This window comes from Musca domestica, unplaced genomic scaffold, assembly GCF_030504385.1.
Source record: "Musca domestica strain aabys unplaced genomic scaffold, Musca_domestica.polishedcontigs.V.1.1 24, whole genome shotgun sequence".
NCBI lineage: Eukaryota > Metazoa > Arthropoda > Insecta > Diptera > Muscidae > Musca > Musca domestica.
In genome coordinates this window covers 3423901-3447568 of record NW_026712272.1, presented here as the reverse complement: position 1 = coordinate 3447568, position 23668 = coordinate 3423901, and the positions used below count along the sequence as shown (strand labels likewise).

General features: G+C 33.6%; 1 protein-coding gene across 9 annotated transcripts in view; it reads right to left on the bottom strand.

Moving 5' to 3' along the window:
- Positions 1–560: 560 nt before the first annotated feature.
- LOC101893112 (dystrophin, isoforms A/C/F/G/H) overlaps positions 561–23668 on the bottom strand; it is a 752562-nt gene continuing 729454 nt past the window's right edge. For 7 of the 9 annotated variants that reach the window (XM_059123281.1, XM_059123282.1, XM_059123286.1 and 4 more), the window contains 11 exons: positions 22066–22266; positions 21625–21988; positions 21411–21539; positions 21227–21323; positions 16135–16265; positions 15728–15883; positions 15091–15654; positions 14746–15025; positions 9121–9447; positions 8072–8129; positions 3691–3829 (listed from right to left, as the gene is read on the bottom strand). In XM_059123281.1, coding sequence (XP_058979264.1) covers positions 8119–8129; positions 9121–9447; positions 14746–15025; positions 15091–15654; positions 15728–15883; positions 16135–16265; positions 21227–21323; positions 21411–21539; positions 21625–21988; positions 22066–22266 — 2260 coding nt within the window. In that variant the 3' untranslated portion in view covers positions 3691–3829; positions 8072–8118. Of the gene's footprint in view, positions 3830–8071; positions 8130–9120; positions 9448–14745; positions 15026–15090; positions 15655–15727; positions 15884–16134; positions 16266–21226; positions 21324–21410; positions 21540–21624; positions 21989–22065; positions 22267–23668 lie in introns of all 9 variants that reach the window. The other 2 variants (XM_059123288.1, XM_059123283.1) reach the window with 2 other exon arrangements.

The following is a 23668-nucleotide window of genomic DNA, read 5'->3' as shown; positions in this document are numbered from 1 at the left end:
TCCTGAAAAATATAATGGAGAATAATTAATAAAGAAAAAAAATTCTCGTACATATAAATTTTCAACGACCCTTGACATTTCCCCGCAACCGATCCATTTCCAATATTTTTTTGTTTTCATTTTCATGATAATTATAAATATATTAATTTTCATCTTGGATATCACGTAAATAGACACTGACTATGATTTAGACAATTTCTGGTTTTTGACGACTTTCGATTAAATATCAGGATTATTATTATTTTCATATATGTATGTAAATATTTTACTATGGCTTGGTGTGTGTGTGAAAGAGTTAGAGAATCATGAGCAAAATGTATATTTTTTTGTTAATAATACATTAGAATTGTTTAATTTTTTCTTGGTTTTTTTGTTGATTTCCTTGTAGTTTGTAATTTGATATGAGTTTTTTTACTATGTTTGGATTTCTTTTATGATTTTATTAATTTCTTTTTATATAATTATTGAAAAGGTTTTTTTTTAGTTTAAATGTTTTCTAGATGTATTAGATTCATTTTATTAGGTTTAAGGACTATAGTAGTAGAGTTCCTAGTTTTTAGTTTTCTTTTTTTTTTCTTTTCAAATTTATAGTAGAAAAAGGTGGTCCATTTAATGATCGTATTCGTCAGCGTATTGATTTGAGTTCACATGTTTTGTTTTTTTTGTGGGGAGAGAGAGAGTAGGTGATTTTATATGAGTGAGTTGGGAGATGATGTTTCGATTAAGAGAGAAGAGATGAAGAAGTGTTGTTTTGTGAAAATAATAAGTAAATAAAGCATAATATGAGAAAAAAATTAAAAATAAAAAAAAAAAATATTATTTTTATCTAACCTATTTATGATGAAAAGGAAATACCCTCCTTTGCATTGTAAGAACAGTGCTAAATAGGACTAAATTTGGTGTTGGGGGAAGGAATAGAGCAGAAATCATGAAATTCGATATTGAGGCATCTGTTGAAATCTGGAAGTTAAGATATGGAGATTGTTTTGAAAATGTGTCCTATATTTGTACGAAAAGTACATAATGGTACTAAATTTGGTATCGAGTTAAATTTGGATATGAATGTCACTATTGGTGTACGTGGGTGACAGAAGGAACTGGTTTTCAAAATGCCTACTACAATTGTACTAATTGGTACTTAATTTGGTAATGGGGGAAAGTATAGGCCTCAAATCCTGAAATTTGATATTAAGATCAATGTTGTTGTCTAAGGTTAATATATGGAAGAGGTTGTGGAAATGTGTGCTATAATGGTACAAAAAGTACTAAATTGGGAATTGAGAGTGGTACTAAATTTGGAATTGGGTGATGAAATATAGCAGAAATTCTGAAATTTGATATGGATGTCACTGTTGGTGTCTGTGGTTGAGAGAAGGAACTGATTTTGCAAATGCGTACTATATTTGTACTTAAGGGTACCAAATTTGGTAATGGGGGAAATAAGAGCTGAAATTTGAAATTTGGTGTCTGAGGTGAAAATGGTCGTGTTTACTTGCCAAAGAGATTAGCTGAAAATGTGCACCTTCGGTTGGCCACTAGAACTCAAGCCCCAGCCATGGTGATGGTGTGGGCAACCATAACAGGCGATGGTCGCTCTCCGCTCGTATTAATAGACCGTGGCATCAGAATGAATGCCGAATATTACCGCGAAATTATTCTGGAGGGTGTATTAAAGCCTTGGGCACGCAAACATTTTGGACATTCCAACAAGACTCAACACCATCGAACTCAGCACGCAACATTCAATAATGGTTACAAAATGAGTTTCCTCGCTTCATTTCCAGCGCACAATGGCTACCAAAATCTCCGGATACCAATCCTTTGGACTATTGTGTCTGGAGTATTTTGAAAAGCAAGGTTGGCACTAAAAAATACCAAAGTGTCGATCACCTCATCCCGGGAATGGGATAAAATACCGCAGAGCAACATTCGGGCAGCGTATGATGGTTTCATTGGCCGTTTGAAGGACATAATTCGTGTCAAAGGTGACCAATTCGAACAAATCTAAACTTATTCTAAAATTTGATGATATATCCGAATGTTGTTGCTTTCATTCAATAAAAAATTAAAAAAAATTTAAAAATTATGGCGTTTGACTTTGTTACTGTTTTTTTTTTACCCTGTGCAGGATAAATGAATATATTTCTTTTGAGTATATTATATAGTTTCCTTTTGGTTTAATTTTTTTGGAGAACATGAAATTTGGAGAATTACTCTTACATGACGAACTAGCCACAAGTTTGTATTCTTTAAAATTTTACTCCAGAAAATTAACATTTTTGAAGCTTAAAATGTTTCATGAGAGAAAATTGTATCCATTTTTAAATTTTGAAATAAAATTTGGCTATTTCAGAACTAAGCTGAAACCCTGTTTTCATCATATCTAGATTTTCAAATTTTGTATTAAAAAAATAATTTTTCCACGTCCCTACTATAATTCTGATTCATAAATTAAATTCGAACAAAATTCAAAATAAAAACTCATAATTTTATTTTCTTTTGATAAAAATTAAAATAATATTTATTTAAAACTTAAGCAAAGAAAAGGCATAATTAAATGGATTTTTGTGGTTGTGTTTTCTTTAAGAAGACTCAAAATAAAAATATACAATTTCAATTGTTGATTATAATATTTTTTTTATAATAATATATTTTTGTTTATAAAGATTTACAAAAAATAATATAGCGAAAAAAATTAAAACTTAATAAGAAACAAGCTGCAAACGAAATAAAAGAGAAAATATTTTAAATTTAAAGTTTATATGACATTAAAGTAAATATTTATGTATATTTTTTTTCAAAAACTTAACAAACTAAAACACAAGAATTCAATTCTTATTTTAAGTTTCGTAATAATGGTATTTTTTGTTGTGGTTGTTGTTGTTGTTTTTGTAAACATAATATGTAAAGTTGTGGTATTTTTTGATTTGTTGTATATTTGTGTGTGTGTTTTTCTTATTATAATTATTATTTTATTTATTTTTTCGTATTTTATATAATTATTATATTTTTAATTTTTTTGTATTGGCTTTCCATTGCTTATTTTATAAATATTGCAAAAAAAATAAAAATAATGTAAATTATAATTAATAAAATTATAATTTATTTTCATAATTTAAAAATAATATTTTTTTTTTGTAATTTTTTCTTGTTGTAGAATATTTTTAATAATTTGTGTTATTATTTTTTAGCTTAAATCGTTTGTTGTTTCTTCTATTTTTAAATATTACACATTTGTTTCCATTTTGGATTTTGTTGTTTTTTTTCATGATTATGTTTGATTATTTAGTTTATTATTTTTTATATATTAATTTTAAACAAAATACAATACACAGTACTTTATTTGTTTGTTTTTAATTTTTGTATGACAATTTGTATTTTTAATATGTATTTTTTTAAGTATATTATTTCTTTATGATTTCGTTTTCGTTCATTTTTTTTAATTTAATTTTCTAATCGGTGTTCTTCTAATCGGAATTTGCATGGACTTTTTCTGGAATCCGTTTTTTTTGGTTCGAACAGGAAGTCCTCTGTTTTGTCTAATTTTTATACGCATATGGCGTTGATGCAGCCTTGGGCGTCGTCGTCGTCTTTGTCAATTGGCTTAAATTGCTATTTGTTGTTGTTGTTGTGGTTGATGTAATAGTGGTCTCGCTGGCATCCTCGGTAATTGTTGTGATCGTCGTCGTAGTTGTGTTCTCATCATCATAATCGTTGTTATTGTTGCTTTGCTCAGCATCAGCCTGCTCCAAATCTTCTTCCAAAGTTTGTTCAATTTCTTGTTCGGTAATGACCGTTACCAATTCTTCAACAGCTTTACCTATGGCCTCTGGAGAAAGAAAAACGGAAAATTTTCTAAATTAATAAATTTATAAATAAAAATAAAACAACAATATTTAACATTCATTATCCTTTACACCACAACAGTAACATGCATTTTAAGCTTCCATACACTGGGCAACAAAAAATTCTCCCCATTCCATTGGGATTGAAATTACGTACTTACATACATGTGATTAGGAATGATCTTTAAATTTTTCAAAATTTGGAAAATGAGAAATTTTAAATTTAGGCGAAGATATTAGGGTCTAGAACCCTTGCACTATGTATGCACTATACCAAAATGTCTGGAGAATGGGAAATTTTTAATTTGGAGAATGGGAAATTTTAAATTTAGACGAAGATATAAGGGTCTAGCTGCGGTATAAATGTATCCATCAACCTCTTTCAAGGTATTTTCCATATTCTGGACCTTTGCTCAATTTACCTTTGGGGAAATTCCTAATAAAGATGAAGTTGACCGCACCCGCTGGAAGATTGAATTTGAACGTTTTCTGAGAGAATTCCCATTTAAGAGGAGCTGAAAGTCGGTTTTTTTATGGGTGAGGTACCAGATGCGGTTTGCAGATATATATAATCTTAGCAACAGAACTCGTGCTGGAAGAGTTGGAAGCTTTTTCGCTTTCTTTGAGCGTTTTGTTTTTCAAAATCTTGAACCCTATGTGAGGGAGGGGGAGAAGAAATGGTCCGATCTCTACCATGTTTATAACGGATCTTGTGTTGATGGAAATTTTGAGATGAGCCAAGCCTAAATGGAATCGGATGTTAATCTCGCGTTTTATGAGCTTCAAGGATACTCAAAACTTTGGCTCTCTATGGGGGAGGTACCAGAGGTACCAGAAGGAGTCGACCGATACATCACATCTTCACAGCAGATCTTGTGTGTACTTTGAAGACAGTCGGACTCTTACATCACATTTTATGAAACTTATAACCAGCCAGCAGACAGACAGACGGATGGACGGACATCGCTAGATCGACTCCAAATATCCTGATACTGATTTGGCCCAAAAAGAGACTTAGGGTCTTAAAACTTTATTTCGATGAGGCGCGTTTTGGCCGTATTAAATGATATATACCCTCTGTAGCCGTATGGCTTAGGGAATAAAAAAATCATTTTGGAGTCTCATTTGATAGAGAATCTACTGAAAATATTTCTAATTATCAGTCTACTTTTGGTATCGGTTTATTTCGAACAATAGGTCTTAATGGTTTCTGAATTTTCTAAAAATTGTAGAAGAAACTTTAAATATTGGGCCTGTTATTTGTAGAAAATATCTTCAATTTTTTAGGAGAGTCTCCATTTGCGTCACGTTGGGAAATTTGGCTAAGAGGCCTAAGTATGTTCGAAAACTCAAAAAAAAGCGTTGAGACTAAATTATCAATAGCGCCATCTATAGGTATTGAGCAAAAGCCTAGTTGTCTAAGTTAGATAAATAAAGCAGACAGACAGACGGATGGACGGACATCGCTAGATCGACTCCAAATGTCCTGAAACTGATTTGGCCCAAAAAAAGACTTAGGGTCTTAAAACGTTATTTCGATGAGTGGCGTTTTGGCCGTATCAAATGATATATACCGTCTGTAGCCGTATGGCTGAGGGAATAAAAAAATAATTTTGGAGTCTCAATTGGTAGAGAATCTACTGAAAATATTTCGAATTATCAGTCTACTTTTGGTATTAGTTCATTTCGAACAATAGGTCGTAATGGTTTCTGGATTTTGTTGCAAAATGGTCAGGCTTATCCCTTTATTGTTGCTTTTATAAAAACAACGTTGTGTTCTAAAAATTCTAGAGGAACATTAAATTTTGGGCCTATTATTTGTAGAAAATATCTTAAAATTTCTAGGAGAATCTCAATTTGCGTCATGTTGGTAAATTTGGCTAAGAGGCCAAATCGGGTTAGAAAATTCAAAAAAAAAAAAAAAAAAAAAGATAATGATGTCTAGATTTTTAAAAAAAATTAGAGGAACCTTATATTTTGGGACTTTTATTTGTAGAAAATTTCTTAAATTTCTTAGGAGAGTCTCGATTTGCGTGATGTTGCTAAATAGTGTTAGCATATACAAATTAACATGGGTTCGAAAAAATAGAAACTAAATTATTAATATCCCCATCTGTTGGTATTTGGCAAATGTCAAGTTATCTAAGATAGCTAGGTAAAGGAGCATGTTTTAAGGCGTAGCTTTTAACCAAATACGAAAAGATGCTAAATCAATTAAACGAGTCGAATGTCGATGAGTCGAATTCAAGTGAAACGTGTTATTTTAACTTTGATCGAATTGGCCGAACATAACCCTGCAAAAATCTTTTTATGTGCCCACATTTTGGCTAAGCTCTAAAGCAGTAAAGGTAGGCCTAACTCTGTAACAAATCTTTGATATGATTTTTGAAGCTCTGATATAAATATTGATGATGAATCAGGTTATTATAAGATTTCCTGAAGTGCATAACGTTTCTTTTTTGCCACTACAGAGTCATCTGCCTTTGGATAGGAAATACTTTTCTGTGTTCTGTGTAACGTAATAGAAATTCGCTTGAAGGGAGGCCGCACTAATTTATGTGCCAGGATATATGACCATAAATCAAGGTATATGGGAATTTTGTATAAAATAATATAAGAATACAAAGATATACAATTCAGTCCACTTTGATACTACAGAGCCATCTATTGCCGCATGGGCATTTGGCCATTTAATTTTTCTATCAGGTAATAGATGGCAGACGTCATGACAAAAATGCATTAGAGAACTTACAGAAGTGTTATTCCGAAATCACGAAAAAAATGGCGGAAAACCGCAGTGAAAAACATCAGATACGATTAACATGGTCTGAAAATCTATTGCAGAGCATTTTCATGCACATACAGGCCCATATTCGACGGACCCATGTTTTTTTTGGGCCCATTCCAATCGACGAGGCTTGTCCGCAGGCAACATTCTTTGCGTCAATTGAATTTTGTACGGGAACAAATGCAAATCAATGCGAATAATCCGCTGTAATGTGGACCGAGCCATGCCAAACTGCTGAGAAGGGCGTTTTTGGGATGTTCTTGGGGACCTCTCAACACTGGCTCGTACGGCAGCGACATTCTCGGCCGATCGCCTTGGTCGACTTTTATATGGCCTCTTCGGATTAGAAAGAGCCTTACCAGTCGTATTCGTATGACTAGCTCGTATAATGGTGTTCTTAGAAGGCGCACTTCTCACATTTTTTAATGTTTTAAAAGCACGTTGAGTTTTCACAATTGACTTCTTCTGTTGAATGTAAATTTCAACTATTTCAGAGCGCTCGCGTGGCGTGTATTGGTTCATGGTAAAAATCTGCTTGGACTGACGCTTCAAACGCGGTATGTCATTAAGCGATGTGACATCTCTGTCAAAAGTTATGGCGTTGCCAGATGGGTCCGTCGAATATGGACAACCCTGTAGAATCGATAAAAATCAGCAAAAATCCTATAAAATTTTCAGCTCTTTTATAATATATCATATTGCTTTGTCACGATATGGTGACACAATATATGTTTCTACTACCAACGCCATCTATTGAATCAAAGCAACAATGAAATGTGACATTTTATTATGTTATATGTCCTTGCTATCTTCTAGCCACAATTGGGCGCCACATGTTTCAATCATTTAATTTAAAATATCTGGCCTTAACAAATGAAGGGAAAAGTATTTGGTGAGGAATGTATTGAAAATAATTTATAACATGGTTTTAAATCTTCTATTAATAACAGACCAGTTTGGCCTTAGCGAACATTTGTGCTACCACAGAGCCATCTATCGTTTAGTAGTTATGTAGCCACTGTTGATTGTTTTATTTGGCGTTTCATCTTCTTTGTGGTTTACATTTTTTTTTTTTGAAAAATTTTTAATATTTATGGAAAATAATAATTCTAATCCTAATAATGAGACCTGGATCCTCCAAGCCAAATATGGGGGTCCACAGATTCATATATAGGTTTCAAAATATAAATTAAATTAAAACACAAAAATTAGCACAACATTTAGTCGAGTTAGTCATTGTATGAAAATGATGTATGGATGCTAGAAAAAATATTTCATGTAAATAAAAAAATTTTGTTGCCCAGTGTTGCCACATTAACACAAAATAAAATTAGTGATGTATTCATTCATGTCGATGTATATTAACCATGGGTGTATTCATTCTTATAAGCTAAACACATAACATCTTTGATTTTTTTTATAAAAAAATATATTTTACCGTTATTTATCATCGATATAATTAAAAATTTCCTCTTAGAGGGAAATTTAATTATGTTCTGTTGGGTTTTTTGTTTTGGTAAAAATCCGTGGAAGCGTACAAAAAAAGCGGGGTAGAAGAAAAATATCATCGGTTCATTAGTTTTAAAATATTTGTAATAGATTATGATATAAAAACAACAACAACAAAAAACGATTTCCAAAAAAAATTTTTTTTGCAAGAAGTTCGCTCTGGAGCTTCGAGCTTTTATATGTGTGAAATATTTAAAAAAGTGGATGTAAACATTAATACAACAAATAAAATTAAACAAATTCTTCGGAGCAACTAAAAATAGTGAAAAACGAAACTTCGAACTGCAACTCAAACGAAACAGGCTAGCAACTAAAAAAAATATTATAAAAATAATAAAAAGAAAAACCGAAATAAAAAAGTTTCTCCAACTGCAGGATCATAAAAAGAGCAAATTTGGGCAATACAAAACTCAAAATCCAAAAATTGTAAATAAATTTATCGAAACAAAATTTGTAAGCATTCAAACATTAAATTACAACTCAAACCAGAAATCAGATAACTCTCAAACTCCAAAAAAATTGACAACGTTATATCCTTAAAAAAAATTTGAAAAACTAAAACTTCAATTCAAATATTGAATATAAAAAAAAATAAAAATAAATTTCAAATCAAACCCAAAAGAAAAAGGAAAAAAAAAATAATTTTTTTTATTTAAAACAAGCAATTTGAATTTCAGACATTTGATATTCGAACATCAAACTATAACTCAAACCAAAATAAAAACACTTTTCAAATCAAACATAAACTGGAAGAGCATCAGACTTGTGCATTTTGAATTTCAGACTTTAGTCATTCGAACATCAATCTACAACTCAAACCATTTCAAATCGAACTCAAACCGAAAAAGCATCAAACATGTGAACATAAATATCTTCAAATTGAAAGCAAAAAAAATCATCAAACTACAACTCAAACTTTCAAACTCAAAAAAAAAAAAAGAATTTCAAACTTGTGTGCCATCATCATGTTTGGCCTACCACTATGTTGCTTTTGTTGTAACATACTGCTGTGTGGTGGTGGCGGTGGTCTTCCATCATCCGTTAGATAGGCACTCATTAAACCACCAGGATTGGCACCGGTCATAGCGGAATTCATGTCTAGACCTCCATTGCCGCTCAAGATATTTCGCTGTTGTTGCAGGCCATGTAATTGGCCGGGTATTGGTGGTGGTGGTCCACCAACTGAGCCCGGTGGTCCAGCCATAATGTGATGTTTACCAATGCCAGGACCGCCGCCAACGCCTCCTCCGACCATACCAGGCATGGCATGTGCATCATTGTTCATACCCGACATCATCATACCCACTATATGGCGATGTTGTATGTGGTGTAGACGAGAGAAATGGATATGTTTCATGTTTGAAGGTATGCAACAAATGTTAGCCAAAATCATAGGAACAATGGGAAAACGTTGAAAGAAAACGACAAAAAGGAGAGAACGAGAGAACAAGAATATGATGAAAAAACAATAATTTATGATTCATAGAAAATTTGTTATATTTTTGGGAATATGGAAATAATATGTTTTGACTGTGTAAATATGGCATGTGTATTACATATCGCATGAGCTTGCAATATACATGTACGATACGTCACGTTACGTTAACCTCTAATCATGTTTTGTTTTTTATTTATCAGCTGTTTAATGTATAAGCCGCTTGGGCGCCAACTCTTTCAAATGCAGCATTTGCATAAACGAAGGAATTAGAGGAGTTGTTCAGAAAAAATTATATTCTAAGGAAAAACTACTCTATAACTGAGATATACGATCTTTCAAAAGAAATATTACCCAAAGAGAAATACCAATACTTAACAGCTGATTTCTGTAAAACGCTTTCCGCATAGGTCGACACAAAGATTAATTAAAGTACATACATATGGAACGTTTTTAGTGAATAAGCATGTAAAACATTGGTAAAAAATATACCCACAATGGTTTTGACAAGCTTCATCTGTTAAATCCCCTATCTTGTGATACCTTTTATAAGATTTGCATTGTGTCCATCTACATTCTGGCGCGTAGCATTATAACCACCAGGAGAAATTTGTGTCGATCGAAAATCGTGCTTTTATTTTAAACATGTAAAATTAAGTTTTAATATAGTACCCATTTGTCAATCAGCTGATTCTTGTAAAACGCTTTTTTGTATAAAAAATCGGACCAAAAATATTTGATAAAAAAAGTAAAGAAAACTAATCTAATGAATTCAATTTTCAAAGGATTTTGGATATAAAAATCAAAATGTAGATATTGTTACTACCCGACACGTAAGCCACTAATCAAGTGTCATGCTCTCAAAGAGCTGATTGTTGTAGAACGCTTTTACCTATTAAAAAGTGACTCAACAAGACCTTCTTAAAATTTAAATATTTTGGAAAATTTATGACAACGTTCTGGATGGCTTTCTTGGTATATAAAAAGTTGATCCAGAAGCTATCCGTTTAAAGTGAATATCTGTATTAAAAAAAATAAATAAAATTCCGATAATATGTCCGTACGTTACGTGTAGCTGTAATCGAGTAAAAATTTGTTGAATGAACAAAATCGACACAACTCAGAAGGAACTGGTTCCCCTAATGGAATTAGATGAAGGAACTTTTCGTTAACTCCTTTCGTTGAATATTTGATTTGAACCAGTATCACTTTCACTGAATATTTATTTTGAACTAGTTCAATCAAGATATATAAAGTAAGGAGATTAAAAAATGTAATAAAGAAAATATTTTTCATGACATATTTTCAATCCCCTGGTTATAGTTTTGGTGGTTCCTATTGTGGAATAGTTGATTTGAATTAATGTTGTTTTCATGGAATAGTTTATGTGAACTAGTCGATCCAGATAGACACAATCCTGGAGGAACTGGTTGCCCAAATATAATTAAAGGATCGAAATAGCTGAGTATAGTTTAAGTCGTTCCTTTCACTGAATAGTAGTTCATTTGGACTAGTTCCCTTCGGATGGAGGTAATTCCATTGATAGAATTAAAAAATTCAAGGTTAATACGAAAATCAATTATTTTAGTATTGAGATAAGGCAAACAAGTTGATTAACTGTAGGAACTAGCTACAGCAAGGACAAACCAAAAGAATTACATGAAGAAAAGCGATAGAAATTGTATCGATCGTTCCTTTCACGGAATGTTGCATTGAACTAGTTCTTGCCAGATTGGCACAAATCCAGAGATAAGACAAAAGAACAAGAAGAATTAAGAAAGCACTAAAGTTTCTCATTTCAGGTCGATGCAAGACAAGAAGACATTTCTAGGTATACTATAGAAACCTGTTGGGCAAAGTACTTAGAGAAATGAAATAGCTGAGTATAGTTCCGATCGTTTGTTGAATATCTCTTATTTATCTCTTTATGTGAACTAAAGGAACTAGATGAATGAAAGACCACGAACTCAACATGAATTATACATTTACGGTTTAAAAACTACAGAGGTAAGGCAAAAGAACTGAAATAATCAACTAAAAATGAACTAGGAGAACTAAAGGAACTAGATAAACCAAATGATCGTATATGCAAATTGTTTTCCTGTCGGAATTGCCCAACAACTTCTTTCTGAAACAATATAACTAGAATAATTAACTTAGTGCATAAAGAAACTAGGTGGGCAAATGGAACTAGAAGAACGAATGATTTTTGAATTAGGTCGTTCCGTAGAATTATTAATTTGAACTATTTCGTTCCAGGTCGATACAATTTCAGATGCAAGACAGGGAGTCTCTAAGACTTCTAGGTATACCAAATAAAATAGATGGACAAAAGTATTTAGTTAAGTACAATTCCGATAGTTCTTTTTGTTGAATTTTTTTCTATGAACCAGTTTATTCTTAAACGACGCAAAAGAAACAAGATGAACTATATGAATGGAAAATCACGGAATACTCCTTTTTAATAAGTTCTTTCCCTATCGAATCAATTCCAGAGGTAAGAGAAAATAACATCAAACACCAAAAAAAAAAAAAAAAAATGAACTAGGTGAACTAAAGTAACTAGAAGAACCAAATGGTCATACCAACTAATTGTTTTCCTGCAGGAGTTGCCCAACAACTTCTTTCTGAGACAAAATAACTAGAAGAATTAACTTAGGTTAGAAAGAAACTATGTGGAGAAAAGGAACCAGAAAAATTAACGATTTATGAATTAGGTCGTTCCGAAATAAAAATAAAGTTTCCATCGACCTTCTCCTAGATTATTTCATTTAAACTAGCTCGATCCAGAATGACAAAATTTCAGATGTAAGACAAGGTATGCTAAAGAAACTAGGTGGGCAAATGTAATTGGTGAAATTAAATAGTTAAATATAATTACGATAGTCCCTTTTGTTGAATTTTCCCATGAACTAGTTCCTTCCAAAACGACACCAATGGAAGACGATGCGCTAAAGGAACTATATAAATGATAAAGCCCGGAATATTCCATCAATGACATAGAAGTGTAAAGATAGGACAAGACAGAATAAAAATATGGCAACGCTCTGTCATGAGCTGTTTTTCTTCACAGTCAAAACACAAACTATTTGTTCAGAATGCATTTTGTCTAGTCTTTACCATTTTAAGTCTTTGACTCCATTTGAATTAGTTCTTTACGGATCGAAACAACTCCAGACGTAAGACAAAAGATACTGAAAAAATTAATTAGAAAATGGAACTAAGTGAACTAAAAATGAACTAGGTGAACTACAGGAGTTGCCCAACAACTTCTTTCTGAGAGAGCAAGGCGGTAATTTATCTCTGTCGCAAAAAAATTTGAAATGTAAACAGGAAGAAACAATTAAGCAATCAGCTGATTTGTCAAAACACAACAATTTGTTCGCCATTTTGTCCAGCAATTTAAAGAACTGTGAAATATTCCCTCTCGACTCGCTCACTTTTCCGCAATTTTTTGTAGCAGACAATTTACGATATATATCAATTATTTATGTTTAAGTATGCCATATCCGTAATCAGCTGATTTAGTGGAACGCTTTTATTTGTTGGTAAGATAACCTAAAACGTATATTTTGATATTGAATTTGTGTAAAAAATTAACAGAAAATTAATGGATGATTATCAACAAGAAGAATTAACTTAGGTTATAAAGAAACTATATGGGGAAAAAGGAACTAGAAAAATTAACGATTTATGAATTAGGTCGTTCCGAAATAAAACTAAAGTTTCCATCTACCTTCTCCTAGATTATTCCACTTAAACTAGCTCGATCCAGAATGACAAAATTTCAGATGTAAGACAAGAAGATTTTTCTAGGTATGCTAAAGAAATTAGGTGGGCAAATGTAATTGGTGAAATTAAATAGTTAAATATAATTACGATAGTCCCTTTTGTTGAATTTTCCCTTGAACTAGTTCCTTCCAAAACGACACCAATGGAAGACGATGCGCTAAAGGAACTATATAAATGATAGAACCCGGAATACTCCATTAAAGACATAGAACTGTAAAGATAGGACAAGACAGAATGAAAATATGGCAACGCTCTGTCATGAGCTGTTTTTCTACACAGTCTAGACACAAACCATTTGTTCAGAATGCATTTTGTCTAGTCTTTACCATTTTAAGTCTTTGACTCCATTTGAATTAGTTCTTTACGGATCGAAACAACTCCAGACGTAAGACAAAAGATACTGAAAAAATTAATTAGAAAATGGAACTAAGTGAACTAAAAATGAACTAGGTGGACTGCAGGAGTTGCCCAACAACTTCTTTCTGAGAGAGCAAGGCAGCAATTTATCTCTTTCGCAAAAAAAATTGAAATGTAATCAGGAAGAAACAATTAAAAAATGTGCAAGCAATCAGCTGATTTGTCAAAACACAACAATTTGTTCGCCATTTTGTCCAGCAATTGAAAGAACTGTGAAATATTCCCTCTCGACTCGCTCACTTTTCCAAAATTTTTGTGTAGCAGACAATTTACGATAAATATCAATTATTTATGATTAAGTATGCCATATCCGTAATCAGCTGATTTAGCGGAACGCTTTTATTTGTTGGTAAGATATCCTAAAACGTATATTTTGATATTGAATTTGTGTAAAAAATTAACATAAAATTAATGGATGATTATCAACCAGAAACAAACAAGCCATGCAAATGCTTTCAAAACTATCACACAGATATTTTTCGGACAATAAATGAAAAATACTGGAATTTTGAATGACAATCTATGAGAGGGCATGTAAAACGTTCGGAAACAAAAATGTTTTTTTTTTTCACTGAGTGAAAAAAGACATGTTTCCAAATGACTGAAATCAGGCATATTTTTTATTATGATTTTGCGAAGTATGAATCGCTTATGATCGCAAAAAATAGTGGTTTTTACCCCTTCAAACAAAAATTTATGGCGATGGCAACACTGTAAAATAGTTAATGCCACTGCAATGATATGGCAACAGTGAAAAGTGATGATAACGTTTGTTTTTGTTGCTCGCTTGCTGCGTAGTGGGTAATCCATATTCAGGGATTCATTAGCTTGTTGATATTTTCATAGATTTTATTAAATTCCAAGGCAATTATTATGGAATCTTGTTTTTTTTTTTTTCCAAAGCAAAAAGAGAAAAATAACAATTTTGTTATATTTTAGGGAGGGTCATTATTACTCACTTGTGTTCTGGTCATAATGGCCATTTTGTTGATTCATCTTGGCCGGTGAGTCGGTATTCAATTGTGAAGCGGTTACCGAACGTGTTTGCAAGGTATTCGGTTTGGAATTCAAGGCCGAGCCGGGTGTGCTAACGGTGCCACCATTGTTGGGTTCATCGAGCAGTTGGCGCAAACGTTGTAGCTGGGCCTCAAGCTGGCGATTGTGATCCTCAAGGATTTGCATGCGGGCCTCCAGACGGCCTTTGTGTTGACGCAGTAGCTTGGCTTCGGCCATCATGTCCTGTGAGAAAAAAGAGAAGAAGAATTGAGAATTTATTTAATTTGAGAGAATTTTCTTTTTCTCACCTGTCCATGTTCTCCCTGGGCATTGCCACTTGCCGCCAAACCACCCACCGATGAATTGGAATGTTGCATGCCGGTTGCATCATCGGGTGTGGTACTTTGCTGTTTGGTCATCAGCTGTTGATACTCGGCCTGTAGATTGGAATTCTCTTCCTCCAAATCCCGGATTATGGCCTCCAATTCTTCTCTCTGTTCAGCATCCATGGCGGCCATAACTTGTACCGGAGACTTGGGAGCAGCACCATTATTTGTTGGCAATGCCATACAATATTGAGCAATCAGCTGATGTTCATCATCACTATCGGGTGTGGAATTGGACCCAGTGCCACCACCATATTCCACCTGGGCCAAACGTGTGGCATACATTTCCAGTCTTGAGTGCATATCATTTTGTAGCGTATGGGTGGTATGCTGGGGACTCGGAGCTGGACTCTCCAGGGCATCACCCTCCAATACACTTTGCACCGGCAAATAACCCACCCTGGGATGTTTCTTGAAATATTTGCGTGACTTGAATTTGTTCTTCAAGGCTCGGGTGAAATCTCGTACATCTTCTGTGGATGTGGTCTGCAAAAATAAAACCCCCCAAAAAATAAGTTTCCATTTCCCTTTGCCAATATTCCGACAGCCCCTCACTTACCGTTGTACAGTATTCATGCATGGGATGACTTAGTTTATGATTTTTGGCATTACGTCCAAAGAAGAAACACTTTTGGCACATGTCAAAATTGAAGCACTTAAGGCAACGATAACGGAAGCCAACAATTGGATACTCTTTGCATATGTTACATTTGGCCTAGAATGTGAGAGAGAGGGAGAGAGAGAGAGTGTGTGTGTGTGGGAGAGAGGAAAAGAGTTAAAACAAACATTAGCTAAGAGCATATGAAAAACACATATTTAACATCCTCATAGACAACAGCAGCTCAAGTGTTAATTAAGTGCCAAGTTGCCCAGTGCCAGGTAGAACAGCCAACTGGCCAGCAGAGTTCATACATGGTGGCCCTCCCTTGGCTGGCTTAATGCAAAGAAAACTTTTCTTGCTCTTACCTGATGTTTAGCACTTTCAGCAGCTGCCAAACGATGCAATACCGGTAGCCAAACTAAACTTTGTGGTTCGTGCTGTAACCAAGCCAGGAAGTGATGTAATTCAATCGAAAGTTCTTGATTGGAATCAATTGCTGCATGGATGTACCAGAAAGAGAGAGAGATGGTTTGTGTGTGTGATGCCAGGCCCAGGGCAGGTAAATAAAAGCAGAAAAAAAGGAAGAAATGTTTAAATTGTAATTAGTGTCAATGTGTTAACTGACATGATAACGAGAAATGCTAAAAATACTTGGATCAACTTAAAAATAGTTTGCCAGACATCCCATTTTTATGGGGCATGCATGCCAGATCTGCCACACTCTTAAATAAATATGTATATGCAGTAGATTTACTTCAAAGTCATTTATGTAAATTATGTATGCAAATGAAAAGAACGGTAACCAAATGCATTTTTAATTAAGTAAAAGAAAAGGTCTCGTCGAATGGTGGTGGGAGGATGAGGAGGGGAGGGGAAGAATTTTTAATTGTAAACTTTATTTTGAAAAGTAAGTTACCAGACACAGGCAGACAACTTGACCGGTTTATTTAAGGTAAATATTTAAATAAACCAGTAAAGGAAGTCTTAATATGATACCCTACACCACTTTGCTAATTTAGTAGAGCTCCGCATAACAATTAAAATTTTTTATGGGACAATTCAATCATACACGCTATGATTATAATTATAATTTAAAGTTCAAAGGACTAAATATGCCGAAGCATTTGTATCTTTTAAATTCGGACTGGTATTGCCCAATTGGTGCACAATTAATTTGAAATCGGATAAAGATATATATGGGAGCTATATCCAAATCGGAACCGATTTCGATTAAATTTGGCAAAGATATTTCTGAACTGTATTTGATAGATTTCCCTGAATATCGTTGTTACGGAGTGCATATTACGGCTGTGGAGGACAAAAATAACAAATCGGATGAACAATATATATGGGAGTTATAGCTATATCTGAACCGATTTCGATCAAATTTGACATACTAGCTTCTTCACTCAATTCTGTCGTAAGTGCTAAATTCCATCCCATTTAGACAAATATTAGACGTTTGGTGCACAATAAAAGGTAAATCGGACGAAGTTATATATGGGAGATACATCCAAATCTGAACCGATCTCGATAAAATTTAGCAAAGGTATTTCTGAGCTGCATTTGATATATTTCCCCAAATATTGTTGTTGCAGAGTGCATATTACGGCTGCGGAGGACAAAAATAACAAATCGGATGAACAATATATATGGGAGCTATAGCTATATCTGAACCGATTTCGATCAAATTTCGCATACTTATTTTCAGGCCTAATTTGGGTGTATATGCAAAATTCCATACAATTCGGGCTGACATTACACGTTTGGTGCACAATAAAAGCTAAATCGGACGAAGATATATATGGGAGCTATATCTAAATTTTGACCGATTATCTCCAAATTCAATAGGGTTCGTCTTCTTGGGCCAAGAAAATGATCTGTGCAAAATTTAATCTGGATCGGGCAATAAATGCGACCTGTACTTTGTTTACAAAAATACATGGACAGACGGACGGACGGACGGACATGCATAAATCGACTCAGAATGTGATTCTATGCAGATCATCAAATGGAACTATGGGTCTATCTCGTTTCCTTCTGCCTGTTACAAACAAATGCACAAAGACATAATACCCTGACCACCTTGTGGTGTAGGGTATAAAAATTAAGGGAAAAGGCAGGCGATTTTTGGTTTTTTGGGAATGGAGTAGATATTAAGGCCTCTTTAAGAACCAATTCAGGTTTATTTAAAGTCTTGAGGTAATCGATTATTTATTGGATAACTTTTTATACAAAGAAAAAAATAAAATAAATTTGTCATTCCGTTTGCAACAACTCTAAATATTCGTCGAAAATCCCACAAAGTATAAATATTCTTGATCTGAATAAAATTATAAATCGATTAAGCAATGTCTGCCTGTCTTTCCGTCTGTGTGTTGAAATCGCCATAGAATCCACATTAATTAATTTAGAGTTTTGAAATTTGCCACAAATATTTATACTATATGCAGGCTGATTGGTATTGAAAAAAAGCTATATTTGGCCACATTTTCGGTATTTCGTTTTGGTATAGGACGCATATAACGGATTGTTTTCGACGGATTTTTTTTTGATATTTTCAAGTTCTTTCCAAATGGTGGAGGGAAATAAAATTTCGGTTCGGTCGAACTTAGCTACTCTTTTAACAGTTTTTGTGTTAAAAACTTCAAAAATCGTACCAAATGTTCAGACTTTCGAGGTTTTATATACAGGCTGCTGTAATCAGTTAGCCACTCGTCCGATAGCTTTTAAAATTTTTCCAGTGACAGCTCATTATATTGTTTACAAGCGTACAAAAGCACACATTTTTTCACATTTTTCTACCCTCCACCATAGTATGGAGGGTGTATTAAGTTTGTCATTCCGTTTGTAACACTTCGAAATATACATTTTAGACCCCACAAAGTATATATAATCTTGATCAGCATAAAATTCTATGTCGATTAATCAATGTCCGTCCGTCTGTGGAAATTACTCTAGCTTCCGAACGAAATGAAGTAGTTGATAAAAATTTACCAAAATGTGTATTATGTCTGCAGGACTTTTGGTATGGGCTTTGTAGGTCCACGTCTTCGTATAGCCCCCATATAACGGTACCCCCGATATTCAGTATTTTGATGATTTTAGCGACACTATTTACCGGAATTGTTTCAAATTTGGTATTTGAATTTCGTAATGGATACTACAGCATATGACAGGAGATTGTCTGTGCAGGTCCACGTCTTCGTGTAGCCCACATACGATATTCGGTATTTTGATGATTTTAGCGACATTATTTACCGGAATTGTTTCAAATTTGGTATTTGAAGGTCGTAATGGATAATACAGCCTATGTCAGAAAACTGTCTTTGCAGGTCCACGTATGGTATCTCCCTATATTCGGTATTTTATTTATTTTAGCTACATTATAAACAGATTTTTTTTCAAGTTAAGCATTTTAATATTATAATAGCTTCTGACAAAATTTGCCTATGAAGGTCCACGTCGTCTTATATACCCTAATACACGGCTACATTCGGTATTTTTAAGATTTTAACAAGATTTTTAATGGATTTTATTTTTTTGGATTTCCAAATTTGTACCAAATGGTGGAGTGAATTCCAAGTTCGGCCCGGCCGAACTTACAACTTTTTTACTTACCTAAACTACCTCCAAATCTATATTCTAGACACCAACAGAGGCCTCAATATCAAATTTGAGGATTTCAGCTCTATTCCTTCACCCAATACTAAAATAAGTACCGTTTAGTACTCATCGTATAAATATGAGACGTATTTCCCAACTACCGCCAAATCTCAAACACAGACACCATCAGTAGTCCAAATATTAAATTTCAGAATTTTACGCAATTGAGTACTATTTAGTACTTTTCGTACAATTATAGCACATATTTTCAAAGCTATCTCCATATCTTTACTACAGATACCAAAAGAAAGCTAAATATCAAATTTGAGGATTCCAGTCCTATCCTTTCACCCAATACTAAAGTAAGTACTTTACGCACTGGTATGGGACGTATTTCCAAACTACCAACATTTTTCAAACATAGATACCATCATTAATCTAAATATCAAATTCCAGAATTTTATCCCTCTCGCTTCAGTAATACCTAAAATGTAGAACCACTTTAGATTTCAAGCACTATCTTTTCATCCAATACCAAATTGTACCATATATAGTACTATTTAGCGCTTTTCTTGCACTTGTAGTTGACCAGGGACAAATACAAAATTTCAGCTTCATCCGATCACCCTTAACCAAAAAGTTGCAAACTTAGTACCATTACTATCAGCATGTATCAAACTTTCTTTCCAACCTTCAGTGTTTAGCTCTATTCATTCAAATAATACCAAATGGTACCAATTAAAAAGTTTAGTACCATTATAGGACTTTTCGTAATTTCAAAGTTCGAAATACCATAAGTTCATTGATACATATATCCTGCACTCCATCAGAGACTCTTATTCTAAATTTCAACGCATTCATTCTAGCTCGTTTGTTCAATACAATGTATTCAATTTTAAGTACATTTTAGTACTCATCGTACCCTTTTAGTATGAATTCCCAAAAACTCAGCCTTATCACACACCTACAGACCAAGACTGAATCTCATGCAAAATTTCAAGATTGTAGCTTCAGCCGTTTGATCTGGGAGTTGATTCTCAGTCAGTCAACCTTTCGGCTCTGGTTTGGTATGGCGCCCAACAAGAAGAAGAGACCAAGGAATTTGAAGCGGAAATGTCTTAATTTAATTTTTTTAGGGATGAAAAGAATAATACTTAGGAAGTACAAAACTATCGATGATTTGATTTTCCAAGGGGAAAGAATTGACAGTATCCTGAGGCGAGGTCCTTTTTTTATCGAAATTTGAGATGAAAAATATTTGTCTTACAAAATTTTCGTGTGACATTTTTTCTTCATAAAAGCTTTGATTTTGAGCTGCAGATCCTGTTTTCAAATGCACTCAGATTTTTGGACGACACTACGTTGAGTGAGCCCTGACGTCCTAACTAGGCTTTTTTCGTCAAGGAAAATTGCTATCAATCCTTTTTAGGAGGTTTGTGGATCCCCACGTTGATTTTGTAAGGGCTGAGCTTTTCTCGGCCACAGCCAGCCCCTCTCTTCAAGTCCTCAAAGGTACGGTATTAAATCCCGAAAGAATTTGCATTTGGGCGCCATCAAAAATGGTATATTTTCCTACTGTTTTCTATTTATCTACTGTTTTTTTTTTCCTAGACAAAAATTTAAGGACTTTCCCCCAAAAACCGTTTGCTTTTTAGCAGAAGTTAGTTATGTCATTAAGTTTTGACATTTTTACCAATTTTACGTCACTTAACTATATTTTCATAGTTTTCTCTTTTAAAATATTAACCATCAAAATAATAATAATTATAAAAAAATTAATAAATAATAAATAAATGACTAAAAAATCTCATAGGTAACTAATTTTGAACAATAAAAAATTTCCCTTCTTACCTTCTTGAGAAATACCAGCTCTCTCTAAGCAGGAACGCACCGATGGCTCAATATTTGAGCCACCAAAAGCAGCTACTTCTCCCAATTGGCGAGGTACCTGCAATTACAAAAAAAGCAACAACAACAAAACATACATTATAATTCCAACTTAAACAAATTAATAACATTATCAAACATTTCTTACCTGAATACAATCGTGCAATAGCAAGCCCAATTTACGTTGATCAATTTTACGTTCAGGATCGGCAATTAAACGGAATAGATAACGATATTTCTCCTCCAAATGGCCACGACACAATAGCACCAAGCCCACCTTGGATTTGACAAAATAGAAAATGACACAACAAAAATTAAATCTCTTCCATCTCTAACACCTCACTCACGCCTCTCTGGCTTACCTTAAAACTTAATACTCTTATCTGTCCGGTACGCTGCGAATCGTAAACATTCAATATCCAATTGATGGCCAAATCCAATAATTTGGTTAAATCGATCTTATCCAGCGTCACGTACAACGAATGCAGCACCGTTGTCATATCGGGTATATCGATTAATTTATCATTTTGTGCCCTTAGACCGTGGCGATCGAACGATTCAATGGCCGCTGCCATGGGTATGCGATCCAAAGCTAGAGATTTTTGTACCGACCGTAACTTCATGGCTGTGCGATAGGCTGAGAAACGGATTTCATTTAGATCGGCTAAACTCTTCATCAGCTCGATCATGTCGGGATGATCCCAGTGGGTGGTTTCACGTTCGTGACTGAAAAGAGAGTTAGAGAGAATGAGAGAAAAAATATGTAAAAGAGAGCTTTATTGATGAGAATGAGTTGTACTCACTCGATGTAATAAGGCACATTGGAAGCTGTGGTTGCTCTCTCCCATGGCGGGTTAACACTCTGTCCCAGATTTGGTATTGGTCCAATTGTGCCACTGTTCGATGTCAAACGACCATCTTCACCATTTTCCATATTTTGATTACCACCAGCATTCAACAGAACCTTCTGGCGTTCGTCCATGGCAATGTGTAGCAATTTCATTCTACAAAAAAAAAAAAAAAAAAAAAAAATAAATAAATAAATAAATTAATAAATAAATAAATAAAAAAATAAAAAATACAAATTAATTGCTCTGTTCCAGAACCTACAAAAATTATTGGACAACTTCGATGACTTTCTTGCAGGTTGTTATCGGACGACATTTTTAGAAAATGTTGCTATCATATAGAATTTTTATAGAAAAAGTTGTTATCGTACAACTTTTAGATAGAAAAAGTTGTTATCGGACAACTTTTCTATGGAAAAGGTTGTTATCGGACTACTTTTCTAAAAAAAAGTTGTAATCGCACATCTTTTCTATGGAAAAGGGTGTTATTGGAAAACTTTTCTATAAAAAAGATTGCTATCGGACAACTATTCTATGGAATAGGTTGTTATCGGACAACTTTTCTATAAAAAAAAGTTTTTATCGGACTTCTTTTCAATGAAAAAAGTTCTTATCGGAAACCTTTCTAAAGAAAAGTCGAAACGGGCAACTTTTCTATAGAAAAGTTTGTCAGCAACTTTTCTATAGAAATTGGTTATCGACCAATTTTTCTATAGAAAATCTGGTTATCGACCAAGTTTTCTATAGAAAATCTTGTTATCGACCAAGTTTTCCATAGAAAATCTGGTTATCGTCCAAGTTTTCTATAGAAAATCGACCAAATCTTGTTATCGAACCAGTTTTTATGGAAAAGGTTGCTATCGGACAACTTTTCTATAGAAAAGGTTGCTATCGGACAACTTTTCTATAGAAAAGGTTGTTATCGGACAACTTTTCTATAGAAAAGGTTGTTATCGGACAACTTTTCTATAGAAAAGGTTGTTATCGGACAACTTTTCTATAGAAAAGGTTGTTATCGGACAACTTTTCTGTAGAAAAGGTTGTTATCGGACAACTTTTCTATAGAAAAGGTTGTTATCGGACAACTTTTCTATAGAAAAGGTTGTTATCGGACAACTTTTCTATAGAAAAGGTTGTTATCGGACAACTTTTCTATATAAAAGATTGTTATCAGACAACTTTTATATAGAAAAGGTTGTTATCGGACAACTTTTCTATAGAAAAGGTTGTTATCGGACAACTTTTCTATAGAAAAGGTTGTTATCGGACAACTTTTCTATAGAAATGGTTGTTATCGGACAAATTTTCTAGAGAAAAGGTTGTTATCCTACAACTTTACTATAGAAAATATTGTTATCGGACAAATTCTCTATGGAAAAGGTTGTTATCGAACAACTTTTCTATGGAAAAGGTAGTTATCGAACATCTTTTCTATGGAAAAGGTTGTTATCGAACAACTTTTCTGTAGAAAATATTGTTATCGGACAAATTTTCTATAGAAAATATTGTTATCGGACAATTTTTCTATAGAAAATATTGTTATCGGACAATTTTTCTA